Below are 15882 nucleotides of genomic sequence, written 5' to 3'. Positions count from 1 at the left end.
CAAACAGAATTGATATAGGCCATGCTCCATGAGACTAGGAGAAGAAACCTGAGTCAACAGACAGAAATGTGTTTACGACATCACATTTTAATGATTCCTGAAATATTACAAATTTTCTCATGATGTAAACCTATTGAAGATAAATAGCAGACTGACATATAGAGCCGAATTAAGATTATTTGAATAAATTTGACTACATTTTCTTTTTCCTTTTTTAGGGGCTGGGGGTGTGAGAGGTACAGGAAGAATGGGTAATGCATGCAAATAGGATTCTGGCTAAAAAAAACCTGAAAACTCTAAAAAAACCCAAACAAACAACAAAAACAACCCCCACAACAAATACCTCAGCCTGCATTGTTGCAGGGGCCGTTTGGTTTACAATATAAAATATCAAGTCTGTTCTGTTTCAGCACCTGTACCATTCTTATGCTCTTTGCAAGACCCATGCCCTTTCACAAGATTTAGTCACTGAACATTCAACTCATCAATTACCCAGAGTAACACTTCTACTGGCATTTATCAGTATTCCTAAATTTCCAATTTTCTACTAAACAAAACTCCTCAAATTCTGCAGTGCTTTTAGGTCTAACCAAATGCCAGGTGTTTTGAGTTTTTGGTGTCTGGTATCTTAAGTGAAAATGAAAAACATAGAAAAGGTCTCCCTGAGCAAACACATAACTGAGGGGTTTTTTCTTTTTCTGTCCAAAAAAGATTGTCCAAAGTACATACAAAAAAAAATTGACTGTCAATGGAATGTGATGTTTCAGATAAAAATTCCTTGGCATTACAGATCCTATGGACAGATCATCCTCTTGCAGAGTACCTAGTTGCTAAAAACTTTGTTACATTAACCCATTCTCCCCTCCTCCAATCTTCGCTGTGCTAATTTTGACTGAGTAACAGATGTCCAGGAACATTGCTTTTTATAGACCAGTACACTTGGTCCACGTTGTAGACACAAACATGAAACCCAACACTTTTGCTAAATTCTGTACCTTCGAAATGGCCTAATTTAGTTATTATTATCTCAATGATGATAAACCAAAGGCTTAAACTTGTTAAGTCTGAAAAAAAAATCTCTGCAATCCTCAAGCGTTCACCCACACATTAGCAACATCTAGCTCACATTTGTAGCCCAGCACCATCCTCTTCCCCAGGAACTGTCCAAGAGTATTTTATCCAATGGAAACCTACTACAGGACATACTTCATATCCCAGAAGTCACACCTTGTGTCCATGGTCATCACACAGCTCTGTAAGGTAAAGCACACCCAGCACATCCCTTCATCATGGACAACACAGAATCACAGACTGGTTGAGCTTGGAAGGGACCTCAGGAGGTGAGCTTGTCCAACCCCACTGCTCAAGCAGGGCCAACTAAAGCAGGTTGTCTTGGATCATATCCAGATGGCTTTTGAATATCTCCAAGGATGGAGGCTCCGCAGTCTCACTGGTTAATCTGTGCCAGTGCTCAGCATCCTCACAGTAAAAAAAAAATAAATTTAAAAATAAAAAAAAAAATAACAAATGTTTTCTTATGATTAGACAGAACCTCCTGCATTAGTTTGTGCCCACCACCTCTCTTCCTCTCTCTAGGCATCACTAAAAAGAGCCTGGCTCTGTCTTCTTTACACCCTCCCTTCAGATATTTACATACATTAATGACATTCCTCGAGCCTTCTCTTCTGTGAGCTAAACAGTCCCAGCTCTCTCAGACTTTCCTCATATGACAGGTGCTCCAGTACCTTAGTTATCTTAGAAGCCTTTCACTGGACTCTCCAGTAACTCCACACCTCTCTTGTACTGGGATGCATGGAGTCTCACAAAGTTAGGAGACTGAAATCAGGCTTACACGGAAATGTCTTCATGTGTTAATACTACAGGTCTGATCACAAACCTGTGAATTTAACACTATGCAATGAAAACTGCTTTAATCATAAGGATATTGTGTCAATCTCCACATAACTATTGGCTAGAAAGCAGAGCTTAATATCTCAAATACCTTCCCAAGACAGAAAGGAAACAACTATGTAGTTCAAAAGATGAAGAGCCCATTCAGCTGTTCCTTGCTCAGCTTCTGTACCCTACAAAGGAATTGGAAAAGGATGAGGAACAGCACAGAACTTTTTGGACCCAACGGCCTCAGGTTTCATGAATGAACATCATAAACTTTGATTTTGCAGTCTGATTGTGCAAAGATGTTTCACTTTGAGAAGGCAGCTTTTGCAGAACAAAAAAGAAATGAAAAGCTGCTAAATGAGATGTCAAGGAGGAAAGACCCATCAGGCTGGGACAAGCCCAGGGGGAGACAGAAGAAATAACAGATCAAAATATAAAAATCATTCCTTTGGAGAAGAAAGAACTCAAAGAACAAAAATCTGTTCATTTTCCTTAGAGAGACTGCTCAAAGACCAGAGAGTACAAACCTTTTCTTTATTTCTTAATGTACTTTCTTTCTCTGATATTTAATTTCCACTTGCCATATTTCTCAAATTTGCTGTTATTCTCCAAATGCCTCTGAGAGCATCAAACCTTTGAGCTGTTGCTGTGCCCTTTCCTTTGCCTTACAAATCTCAACTGAGTACCTTAACTCCCATGTGCCAGCTTGCCTCCCTTTTTAGTTCTGATGTTGGATTTTGTTGCCATTCTTTGGGTTAATTGTGACTTCAAACAGTGCTCAGCAAATCACACTCTTAGCAGAATTCCTTTTGTTACACTGAAACAAGCTAACTGTAATCCCAAAACCACATACCATGAGTACTGTTATATTGGGCCACACTAAAAGCCGAGCAGCCTCTTTCCAACAGGATACAGAGGGTGCACAGGCCAATAGTACACAAACATGGTACATGGGGACCAGTCAATCCCTTGAGACACCATCCCATCTTATGACAACAGATCTACATTTTACTCTATTTTCAGTATCTTGAGTGTGATGTTGACTACGCGACAAACTACTGTGAGGGAGCAGAAATTGCTATCACCAAGGCAGAATTAAAATGCTGGGAGTTCAACATCCTCTGAAATCCCCACTATCTGACTTCCATCACAGATTTCTAAAAGAACTGACAAATAAAAGCATAGGACTGAGGAAGGTTTGTTTTGGGGGGTTTGGTTGTTTGTTTTTTTTTTAAGGTAAACTCATCAAATCTGGAGTAGAATGATCAGACTGGAGTAAAGCAACTGCAGTGCCAGTAATTCAGAATGGTAAAATCCAGTCTATGTGACCACAAGCGCACTAGCCTGCCTGTTTGGATAAAAATTTGGAGGAAGAACTAAGTGACAAATGAAAGTACACTGAAAAGGAAGGAAAATTCTCATAGATTTATCAAACACAACTCTTTGCTAGACTGGTCTTCAATACTCTTGAATGAAAACACAAACCGAAATTAATCTCATCTAGTCTGATCTCAGTAAAACATTCAATACAGTGTTACACTCAAAAGTTTAACAACGACATAAGAAGCTGGGCTATTCTAACACCAATTGTAGAAGACAATCATATGGCATGATCCACCGCAGGAACAACTTGACACCTGTCTCGGAAATGGATGACATCTAATACCCAAAGTGCACACTCCCGTAAGGTACTACTTACGTCAACTAGCTTCAGTTACTTAAAGGTTGTGCATCTAGTCTCAGCACTGTTTGTAGACTGCGTCTAAACTCTTATGTCTAAGATGAACAGGTGGCTATGACTTTTTAACATCTCTCAGCAGGTGGCTATGCCTTTTTTTGACATCTAAGGTTCAAACATCAAGCACTTCAGATGGATGAAGTTAGTCAGAAGAACTACCATCTTGGGAACCAATCTTCCCCCATCACCTCTACCCCAAAGAAGTTCTGCAGTCATACTTACATGACTGCTAAATCAACATATTACAACTATGGAGAAGGTAACCGCCATCTCAAGAAGTATCAGGTGATGTATTCCCCATCCCCTGGACCAGGAAGTATTCCTATCACTGTATAGGAGTGCAGTATTTGTCTCAAATATTAAATGTAATTCTGGTCACATTTGCAAGAAACGTATCTCCACAAAGGACGAACAGATGCAGAGAAGGGATATTAGCATGATCACAGAAGTGCAGAGGTGACCATAGAAAAAAGGACCAGAATAGATTGACTTGTTCAGGTCAGTCAAACAAAGCTAAGAAAAGATGTGGTTGCTCTATAAACTATGAAGAAAGCCAGTCCCAAAGGGAGAACAACTACTTATGCTAAAAGGACATTGCTGGCACAAGAACAAATGTCTACAAATTCGTAGCAAATAACTGTTGACAGGATGTCAGAAGAGGGTTTCAGAGCCTTACAGGAATAATTTTCCAATAGGAATAATGGGCACAGCCTACTGAATTTTGCAATTAAAATGAGTATTTTTACAGTTAAAATTTAAATCTTTGAATTTGAAGATTTAAGATTAAGTGGTGGCTGATATAGGAAAGGACTTGATCCAAATTGTGTTTTCTTGTTCTGTCCTTTCATACAAGAATTACTGCTCACACCTATGCTCCCTCAGCCCAGGTCACCATGTAATCTCATCCTTCCCTGCCAATTGTCTTTGCATTATGCATCTCCAAATACAGTCACATTACTCTCCACATCCCCTCAAGCCCTTTGTCTCAAGCTACTCCTTCTGTCACTCTCCCTTCCACCACCTCTAAAAATAATACTCCAAGGCAGACATCACACAAGCAAAGTTTCAGCCCAGGCATTTGTAGCCTTGCCTGGACATGGTGTTCTTTTGCTGAACATTGGAGCTGCATCCTTCTTTGAAAAAGGTAGTTGTAGTGGTCAGAAAGAGGGAAATCTACAGCAGTTCCCCTTGCTGAACTTTCTTTGATCATCAGTCTTTCCAGGATTTTCTTGGCCTGACTCCAAAAGTAACTTCTGTAGCCAAGAAATCTGCCTAGACAACTGAATTCTTACAATGTGGGCACAAGACTGCTGCTTCTGGGCAGGTTGTTACAAGCACAGACTGAAAAAAATTAGAAAGGTGCTTCACCCTTACATTTGTCTGTGTTATGGGATGTGCTCCCAGTGGAACAAGATGCAGGGAGTGCTTAATCACACAGCTGGTCTTTACTTGCGTAAGCCAGTGATGCTTCGCCTGCAGCAGTTCAGCCTAGATTGCATGCCACTGTCTCATGTAAGTGCATCCATTTTTGTCACTGGAAATGCGTGCCACGTTGTGTAAAATTATTCCACTTCTATTACAGTTCAGCAAGAAATATCCTCCATTGCTAGGTTCGTGTCTATTTTCGGATGTAACCTAAATATTGAATGTCAAGTCACAGAAAGGTCACTACACTCTGAATGCAGAAATATCTTACAGGCTTTTTGCGTAGCACAATGGAGAACCCAAGCAAACAAAAGAATTGTAACAATCCACAACCGCACCATGATCCCAGAAATACTCAGTGAACTACTGCTTACTTCAGTAATCCCACTACTGCCTTTGTCTCTAATACAGCACAGCAGCACAACATGCTTTTCACTTTGCTGTTCACTTACGCTACACTGCAGAAAGATGTGGCAAAATACTGAAAAAGATACAGTTTACTACACTGCTATTATGGCCTTACATAGTTCTATTTTTAGCTCTAACCCAAGTAGAAGATGTAAAAGCACAAAAGGGTCTCACGCGTCTGCGTATGTAAAAATCATTCAAGCCTATCGTTTAATTCAGTAGCAAAAGAAGACCGAGAATAAAAAAACATTAACCTAAATTTTGAAAGTACATTTAATTTCTGGAATTTCAAATAATTTTTTATATATGTAGATTTTTTTCTGTCTTCCACACAGTAAAAACTGTAATCTGCCCCTCAATTTAAAAAAAAAAAATAAAATAAAATAAAAAAATCAGGGATTTAAGTTCTGCTAAAATTGTAATTTTGGAGTAATTTCCAGTGTCGTGAATTATAACTGTGGAGCTTCTCCCAGTGCCTTTTAAATATTTAACGCTTTCTTTTTGTTACATTTATATTCTTAGGGAGCAATACAATGATCCTTCCTCAAAAGTTCAAAGGGTCATTTAGTTTATATTTTTAACTCAAAATCAGTCAGTCTGAAAGCACTTAAAGACAAAATTTAGTCAACACCCAAACTTAAATTTTATTTTTTACTGAAATTTCTATTGGTAAACACTGAAAAATTATAATCCTCTTATTTTGATATAAAATGAGTAAAAATATTCCTCACTAATAAAATGCCTGTGATCTTTCTGCATAGAAATCATACTCAAGGCCAGAGCGATTTGGACTAAGGAATAGGTTTTGAGAAAAAGTGACAGTTCTCTTTCCCACCTCAGATGACTGGAAACCATTCTCCAAGCACCTCTTTAACATAATTATACTTTATTTTAAATCTTGGTGAATCTAAAGCAGGTACAGACATGAAAGCACAGAAACTGCAGCTTCTGCCCACTCCTGATTATTTGAGTACGAATGCCATTTTAATAACTTGCAAATTTTGCAAGAAATACATGAATTGTATATATACACCTATATGTGTGGTCGATTCTCCAGTATACTCACTGCTGGAGTCATCAGCAGCAAAATAATAACAACTGACATCCTTTTGTTTCTAAGGGTAGGTAAGTTTCCACAGTCTCTGCCTCTGCTCCCCTACTCAGCTCAGTTCATGCAGAGCTTTTGGAGGTTCCACGCAGGTCACATCTACAGTTATCCACTTCTGCAATTAGGAGCTAAGAAAATAAAATTGCCAAAGGTGACATCTGGGATTGATTTTGCCCTAATCAAAAGCTCATAAAAGGTGTCTCATATTTCAAGTTTAAAAATTCACCTGAATGACTGAAATACAGTGAGATGTAATGAGACACATTTTGGTTGTTCTCATTACAGAGATCAGGGATACTTTTGCATTTTTATTATTATTCATTCTGTTAATGTGCTGGTAACCTGAGTTTCAAGTTCTTGCTCAATAGGAACATAGAAGTTAGTTGTGCCAGGGTGGGTTTTTTTATCACCTTTGTTACAGAAGTTTTGCAATTATGAACTACTCTCCAGCCAAGGATATGCCCCCAAGACACTCTCAGGGCTCTCGCAGACACCTGCTGAGTTAAGAGATTGCCAAAAAGGTTTCTAGCTCCCCATTACAAAGGTTCTAACTCAGCCTTTTTTTCAGATCCGCAAAATAATCAATAATATTCCCAAAGTACACCGACGCGTTAGGCACAAATTCTTCTCTACATACTGCCAACTGCTCTTTTCCTGGACTCTACAATTTCTTCCTGAAAGACGCTGATGCTTCTGCTTTTGCAGGATTTATTCCACACACCCCTGAACAGTGAGACACCCCTGACATGTGCAACCCTCTGCCACTACAGGGAACAGAACCTAAAACTGATTAAGACTTTAATTAAAACCCAGGTAAACCATCATGAATAAATCAAATAACAAATATTTGAGAAAATCTCTTTCCTGTCAGCAGGACTTACGTGGAAAAGGTGTTCAGAAAAAAGAATGAGAGGGGAAAAAGAAAGAAACCACAACCCACAAACCTACTTCACCTTGCCAACAGATAAATAAGAGAATGCACAATGAACTAACTGCATAGCTAAGAGCAAATCAGGATTTTTTCTAGAACACAGGAAAACTTACTAAAAGAAACAAATTGGAAATTTGAGAGCTATAAAAGGAAGTGCTATATAGCTGAATATGCACTTGATTATACAAAGAAGTCGCTGAAGCTACTCTTACATCAAGGTTCAAAAAGGGGCTGGCCATTTACATGTATTTAAAGGTACAATAATGATTTTAAAAAATGAAAATAAACACAATGGTTACAGACTTAGGACAGCATCTAATAATTGTAAATTAGGATAAAAACAACTGCAGGAAGCAGATTATACCATGTCTGTCTAACATGGGTTCTTACACTTTCCTTAGAAACATCTGGAATAGCTCTTAGCACAGAGTACTGGCCTGGAGAGAGCCAACAGTGGTTAGTTACCATTATGCACACTAAGGAAATTTAACAGCAAAATTTTGCAGGCAAAACATCTCAAAACTTCACAAAAAATATAAAGACAACTCACGGTACCTATTAAAATACAACCGGTATTATTTTGCATATAAGAAAACTGAATCTTGGACAAGTGACACAGCAACACCCAGTAGATCAGACCTGCAGACATACCCCACCTTGTAGCCCTACACCGTGATCAAGCAAGATATTTTCTCCTGTAAAGTCACCCATCATACTACTGAGGAGAAAACAGCTTGGTCAGAGGTTCAGAGGAGAATTAGTTTAGATTCACAAAACTTATGGATTGCTTGGAGAGAGAGATGAGCACTACAAACTACATTTCCTAAAGCAGTGTTGGATATTGAATTCTTGCTACTCCACCATAGGCTTACCTTGGGCACTGTAAACCAGCATCTTGGCTCAGCAAAGTACTCACCCCCCAATGAAAAAAATCTCAGAAGTGGCAGGGGAGGGGAGGAGGCACAGGGGAAATAAAAAATAATAGTTAAAAAAAAAAAATAATCACAGGCTCCATACAGTGCAGATTAGAACCACCCATGGATTAGAAACTTGCATGGACTCTTACCACGCCCCTACTTGGCTATCTGAAGACAATGGCTTGGCTTGCAAGGTATTTAGTTTTCACTTACATCTTCATTACCTTCAGTTATGTCTGAAGGTCCCAAATGTTTGTGCGAAAAAACATCTCTTTTGTCATCCCATGACCATATTTCCCTAAAGAGATCTTGGCTTTAGGAAAGACATAAACGGAACTGAAGTTTCCTCCAGGTGTCATGAAATGATGCCTGCTCTCCTGCAAATAGCCCCGGTACCTTCTTCCACCCTGACAGCAACCTAGTGTAGACACAAGGCCCCATGCCTGGGAGAAAAAAAGTGAAAAGCAGCAGTACTTACCACGAGGACAGCACTCAACCGATCACTTTGGACCTGCTGTACTTGGATGCAGGGTCCTGGCACTTGTAACCTTGAGCCACTGGGAACGTTCCCAGCATCACCATTTGGGATGCTGCTGTTACTAGGCCCAAGACCCACAGATGCCCTGTACAAGTAGGTATGAGTCAGTTTACCCACACCAGTGACCTCCAGCATGTCCGGTGGGAGGTGGGAGCTGGGAAGCATGTGCACACTATAGCAATACTTTTCATACTCATCGGCTGGGCAGCAGCAGCTGCTGCAGCAGCAAGTCCGGCAGTGGCACAGCCTCACAATGACGAGAAAGAGGAGAAACGCCGCAAAGATGCAGGAGACACAGGCAAGGGAAACGATCAAGTAGATGTTTGTAGCGTTGAGCAGTGGTGGTGGCTCCCCACTGTCATCAAAGTCCGGCAGTGCTTGAGGCAGGGTGTCAGCCAGCAGGATGCCCACCGTCACAGTAGAGGAGAGTGGTGGATCCCCGTGGTCCCGCACCACCACAACCACCTTGTGCTTGAGGAAGTCAGTGGAGCGCATGGAGCGCGTGGTGCGCAGCTCACCAGAGTGGGGGGCCAAGCGGAACAGGGTGGAGTCGGAGGAATGGGCAAGGTGATAGGAAAGCCAGGCATTCTGCGCGTTGTCCTCATCATCTGCCACCACTTTGGTCACCAGGTAGTCCTCATCAGCCAGGCGCGGCACAACTTCCACAGCTATTGAGCCATTCTGGCTGGTGGGGTACAGGATAGCTGGGGCATTGTCATTCTGGTCTGAGATGTAAACATTCACAGTTATGGCAGCACTCAAGGCTGGTGACCCATTGTCCTTGGCTTCCACTTGGAAATAGAAGCTCCTAAGCTGCTCAAAGTCAAAGGCACGTTTTGCATAGATGCTTCCATTGGCCAAGCTCACAGACAAAAAGCTGGCCAGGGAACTGCCTGCAACTGTGGAATTCCTGAGCATGTAAGAGACTCGTCCATTCTCCCCCATATCAGGGTCAGATGCCGAGACCTGGTAGAGAAAAGCACCAAGTGGATTGTTCTCCTCCACAAACACATCAAAAGTGTCAGCACTGAAGACAGGGGGGTTATCATTCACGTCAGAAATCTGCACCCAAAGGGTCTTCTGAGTGGTGATGGGTGGAGAGCCCAAGTCTGTGGCAGTAATGGTGATGTTGTACTCACTGATCAGCTCTCGGTCCAGAAGCTCACTGGTGACCAGGCTATAGTAGTTTGCAAGGGAAGGCTTTAACTGGAAGGGAAGGTTATCAGGGATCTGGCAGGTTACTTTCCCATTCTCCCCAGGGTCCTTATCCAAAACACTCAGCAGAGCTATCACTGTGCCAGGAACAGCATCCTCAGGAATGGGACTAGAAAGGGATGTAATCGTTATCTCTGGTCCATGATTGTTCACATCAGTGATTTCTACCAGCAGCTTAGCTGTGCTGGACATGCCAAATGCCCCATTATCCCTTGCCTCAATAAGCATCTCGAGGAGAGGTCTCTGAACAGCTAAAATGCCATTGACTGTCACCTCCCCAGTGTGCGGATGAATTAAGAACATTCGCTGTAGGTCAGCAGAAGTAGTATTGCTAAACGAATACCTGATCTCTCCATTTGGACCTTCATCCAAGTCCGTAGCATGCACTTGCACTACCAAAGTGCCACTGGGGGAGTTTTCCAAGATACTCGCCCTGTAGACCGAGTGCTCAAATTCTGGTGCATTGTCATTGGTATCCAGCACAGTCACAATGACTGGGACATCACCAGACTTTGGAGGATCCCCACCATCTTTGGCTGTAAGGACAAGTCCATGAGTGGCTTGCTGCTCCCTGTCTAAGGCTTTCTTCAGCACCAATTCAGGATATTTACTCCCGTCCCCACGGGTCTGCATTTCCAAATGGAAATGTTCATCAGGGCTCAGAGTATAATTCTGGACACTGTTGGTACCTTCATCAAGATCTTGGGCGTTGGGGAGTGTAAACCGTGCCCCGGGTGACAGGAACTCAGGCACGTTTATATGATATTCACTTAAGGGAAAGCTGGGGGAGTTGTCATTTATGTCCAAGACTTTAAATTCCATTCTATAAAGCTCTAGAGGGTTTTCTAACACAAGTTCATAATTCAGAAGACAGGCAGACTTTAACTCACAAAGCTGCTCTCTATCTATGGGCTCGTTAACAGACAAAGCCCCTGTGCTTGCATTTATATTAAAATATTGCTTACTTGCACCGGTGATCAGGCGAAATTTCCGAGCTGAAAGTGTAGCTGCATCCATTCCTAAATCCTTCGCTACATTCCCCACAGCCGCTCCACGCTCCGTTTCCTCAGCGATGGAATACACTACTTGCCCCTTCGCGGTGCAGCAAATAAGGCAGAAGACCATTACAGAGACCCGCATTCTTCCTCCCCTGGGCTCAGCTCCCCGCAGACCGGCTCAGCAGAAACATAATCCAGAATTTTTACCAAACCCGCCCCCACCCCCCCTCCTCCGCGAAGTTCCCAAGCACAAAAGCAAACGGGAACCGGGGCTCAACCGGGACGGTAAAAGGAGAAGTTCGTTGCAGGCGCGGGAGGAGCCCCGGCTCCGCGCCGGCTCCCCCGCCGCCGCCGCTCGCTGTGACCGGCGCGGCGGACCCCGCGCGTCTAAAAGACGCGCGGGGTCCGCCGCGCCGGTCACAGCGAGCGGCGGCGGCGCCACCCAGAGGCCGCGGCGCTCCCGGTACCGCTGGGGAAGGGGGCTGCGCTCCCCCCGCCGCTGCCGCCCCGCCGGTCGGCGGCTTCTCCTCCCCCTCTTTTTTTTTTTTTCTTCCCCTTTTAAACGCCCCGACGGGGCTCCGGGCTCCCCGAGTCCGCGGCACGGCTGTGTTTCCTTGAAGGGGAGATGCAGAGCAGATTCCCCTCCTCCCTGCGCTCCTTGCAGGAAAGGATGCTGTCAGAGTAGAGCGGTGGAAGAAAAAGGCGGATGAGAAGTGACAGGCATCGGCTAAACGCGGGTCAGCACAGTCCAGGAACGCTTCGGCTGAGCACAACATTTCCCAGAGGGGTTTTAAGAGCACAATTAAAGGAGGCAGTCGGCTCTACCCCTGTTAAACTTTAAAAGCAGGAAAAAAAAAGAAAAAAAAAAGGAAGAGGGGGGAAAAAAAGGGAAAGGGAGGGGGGAAAAAAAGGGAAAGGGAGGGGGGAAAAAAAGGGAAAGGGAGGGGGGAAAAAAAGGGAAAGGGAGGGGGGAAAAAAAGGGAAAGGGAGGGGGGAAAAAAAGGGAAAGGGAGGGGGGAAAAAAAGGGAAAGGGAGGGGGGAAAAAAAGGGAAAAAAAAGAAAAGAAATTTAAAAATAAAAGGAAAAAGAAAGAAAAAAGTAACTGTCCTGCTTCGCCTTCCAGACAAGGTAAATTAACATGGATTATTGGAGAGAAGGCGGCTCTCTCCTCTGACAGTCCCCAGTCAGATCACCCACAGCCACATCACCCACAGCCACAGCGGAGCTCCCATCCAGCCCGCCAAAGCAGGATGGGGATGGCTCGAGTGGGCGGGGGAAAGCGGGAGGCTGCAGCAGTTGAATTACTTGTAGAGAAGTAAATATCGGCGCCAGAGAGGTCCTACATTCAGAACATGCTCAGGAACTGTGGGGAGAGAGGAGCTGATACCACACAGAGACAGCAGGTCATGAGTGGGGAAAAAAAAAAAAATAAAAAAATAAAACCGTTCTGCTCCGCCGACTTTCTGCACCGAGGGCGTAGATAGCAACTACCCCCCCAGGCAGATGGGAGAGAGCAGGAAGCATTTCAAAATACCCTCCTGGATGACCTTCAGCAGCAATTTACACAGATGGGCCCCAAGCCATGACAACCCCTCTGGTCTCCTCCGTTTCCAGCTTCCTTCTGTGAGAGTTTATTATCATAAAATCCTGACCGATCAAAAGCAAGAGGCGACAAACGTGCGACAAGGACAGATCTTAACCCTTCTTGCGTTCGTTGTGTTTCTTTATGCATTTGAGAATTTCCGGGCACGTGGGAAAAAAAAAAAAAAAAAATCAAATATACATAGTATCAGGGCCTTTCAAAACAGGAGAAAATCGGGAGCGCAGCCAGAAGTTGTACATTAAATAAAAATGGATACATCTGTTTGCATGCTCACAACTCAGCAAAACCTCCCTGTGAGGCTCCTACCCTGCCCGCACTGGAGCAAGCCCTGGTCAGCCCCAGCAGAAGTACCTCTGGATATTATGATTTTTTTTAACTCCAGGAGCACCTGGTAGTACCTAAATGTTGCATTGCGTTCACGCTACCGCACCCACGAGAGCTTCGGAGGGCAGGCGGGTGCTGAGTGCAGGAGCTGCAGAGCTGGTGTACATCCACCTCAATTCCCACACTACGTAAATTTGTTCAATGGACCACTGCATACAGTAGACAATGCAAGAATTTACAGTACACTGTTTACCTTGAGTTTGTTTGTTTGTTTTCTGTTTTTTTCTTGATTGCTAACTGCAGAAATCCCCAGTTCCCACCTAGTCACCATAAAACTGTCATCCAGTCTCCCCCCCGCCCCAAATTTCCCCTAGACTCCTATTCTGCCAAGACATGATGTCATCTACAACATATGAAACAAGTTGCCGGTTTTACTACAGTGATGCACAGTCATTATAAACACTCTGAACAAATGCAGTAACACCTATAAAAGCCACAAGAAAGACTGACAAATTTCTCTTAACATTGCTCTGAGGCAAAGCTAAATCCATCCATCTGGGAAGGGCAGCCAGGCATTGGTGTCCCAGGTGTACACACAGGTAAAACACACTGACTCTACTTACCCGTCTGTGATTGGGTTTGCAAGGAAGAAACCAAAGAATTTTGGGGGCAAGATCCTCCTGTTAAAAAAATTAGATAAACCCACTCAAAGGTAGATTTTCTTTAAATCTTAATATTGGAACAACAAGCTGTAGTTATGCATACTGGTGCCTGAAAACCCAGCAGCGCTAGCAGAAACTGATTAACGAACAATGGCCACAGTAATCACACATTTGCCTCTTTCCAAGATGTACGCACCTTTTGAGAAGTATCTGGCAGCCTACACCTTTTTTTCTCTTTAATTCAGTCATTTACTACTCATTCACCATCGAAATAATTTCTTCAGCTTTCTGCTACATCTCTGCTACATTTTGTACCGTTGCCTAATGCTTGTTTACAGGACTCTAAGGGAACCTGCCTTTGATTCTCTTCTTAACAACATCTTTACGCCTTACAACCCTGCTTCAGTATTTTGGCATCCCTTGTCCCATTGTCCTTTTCCACGCTCTGCTGCGGACAGTGACGTCCCCAGCGGCCAGGCAGCTACACTCACCGGAACACGCGTGTTGCTGACACCATCTCAACACCCAGCTCCTACCGCACTGCCCTCCCTGTCCAGCCTGGATGAGGGCCTGATCCACACACCGCTTTGGATCACGGCTAAAATCCAGTGCTTAGTAATATGAAATATCCAGGGCCAGTTCCACCACAGCCACTCCTACCGTGAAGGGAGCAACACCGTTGCGCCGTGGGGGCAGAATCCAGCTTGCCCTGAGTGCGAAGCCACTGCTCTGCTCGGCAGAGTCCCAGGCTCGTTCCGCCCTGCCTCATCGTGCTCTGCCTCCCACATCCAGCTGCCCCGGGGGTCTCAAGGGTGCCTTTACACTCAGTTTCTCCACTCTCCCTCTTGTTTGGCCGCCCTTCTACCTAATCGCTCTTTTCAGCGTCTCCAATCTCAAAGGTCTCCTCTCCGTCTCAAGTCGTTTACCTTAATTACGTTATTTGCACATCAGTCGTATTAAACACCTTTAACGTAGACGCTTTCCTTGTTATCACAGCAGATAATGTAATTACCGCTTAAAATCCCTCGTCTTTGATCTCACGTTTGCCTTCAATTTGCCATCTCTGAGCTGTTCCCTCTTCCCTTCCCTCGGCTTGACTCATTCTTAAAGACAATTTGACCCGAGTCGCCGACGAATTCAACTTTTACGTCCCGGAGGGTATGGTCCGGGACCTCTGCGGTCTCACCGACCGCTACACGACCCCTCTCACGTCCCGCTCCCCGACGTGCTGCTCATGGAGCACTTCCTCCATGTCCCTTCGCCCGACAGGCGGCTGCAGTGCTACATTTACACCGTCTCAGAGCCCCAAGCATCCCTTACATACTCTTTCTCCCGCCCCGTCTTATATTTTCAGTCAATCATCCCCTTCTCCGGCGATAAGACATCATTAGTCCAGCCGTGCACGTCGTGCTCAGAGCAATGGTAGCGGCCAGAAGGAACTGTTAAGCGAGAAAAAAAAAAAAAAAAAAAAAAAAGTGGGTATTAAAACGGGGCTACCTTGGGACTGTGGAGCACATGGCAGCACCATACGAAGGGTCACTCGTGTTTGAACATCATCATCTACGTCAGCTATGATTTTAAAGAGCTGTTTCCGCGGGCAACGTGTCAGAGGCGGTGCGGAGGCGAAGGTTTGCAGGACACGTCCCGCTCGGTACTAAGGCTTGGGAAAATCCCAGGAGTGCCCACCAGAACCCAGCAGATGGGGCTGAATCCGTTCGGGGGAGCAGACGGAGCGACAGCCCTGTCGTTTCTTTTCCAAGGGGAACCGAGAAGCTCTCTGCTACGGCTGCTGTCCCCGGACCCACCGGCAGCCCCGGCCCTCACCTCCGCCTGGAAGGAGCACGGGGAAAGCTCGCACTGACGGGAATCCGGCAGTAAATAGGATCTGCCTTCGGACTGAGGAAGACCGGAGCTTCTCCTCCACCTCAGACCGAACCCAAATCGCCAGCGCGGAGCCGCCGACGGAAGCGCAGGGATCCCGTTACCGCATGTGGGCTTCTCCGGGCAGAGATGAGCGCAAGGACAGCGACATCCCCAGCGACCCGAAACACCGGGCTCCTCCCGGTGGGAGCCGCATACATACACACGCCACTCCACCACCCTGCAGGCTCACTC

At 44.6% G+C, this 15882-nt stretch overlaps 1 protein-coding gene across 1 annotated transcript in view; it reads right to left on the bottom strand.

Moving 5' to 3' along the window:
• The window catches only part of LOC104341171 (protocadherin alpha-C1), a 34500-nt gene extending 19964 nt beyond the window's left edge, over window positions 1–14536 (bottom strand). Inside the window, 4 exon segments of the mRNA XM_086471203.1 lie at window positions 8823–8844; window positions 8905–11331; window positions 11334–11404; window positions 14428–14536. Coding sequence (XP_086327329.1) covers window positions 8823–8844; window positions 8905–11331; window positions 11334–11404; window positions 14428–14536 — 2629 coding nt within the window.
• Between the last annotated feature and the right edge of the window lie 1346 nt (window positions 14537–15882).

This window comes from Leptosomus discolor, chromosome 10 (assembly GCF_034619465.1).
Source record: "Leptosomus discolor isolate bLepDis1 chromosome 10, bLepDis1.hap2, whole genome shotgun sequence".
NCBI lineage: Eukaryota > Metazoa > Chordata > Aves > Leptosomiformes > Leptosomidae > Leptosomus > Leptosomus discolor.
This window is presented reverse-complemented; position numbering and strand designations above follow the sequence as displayed.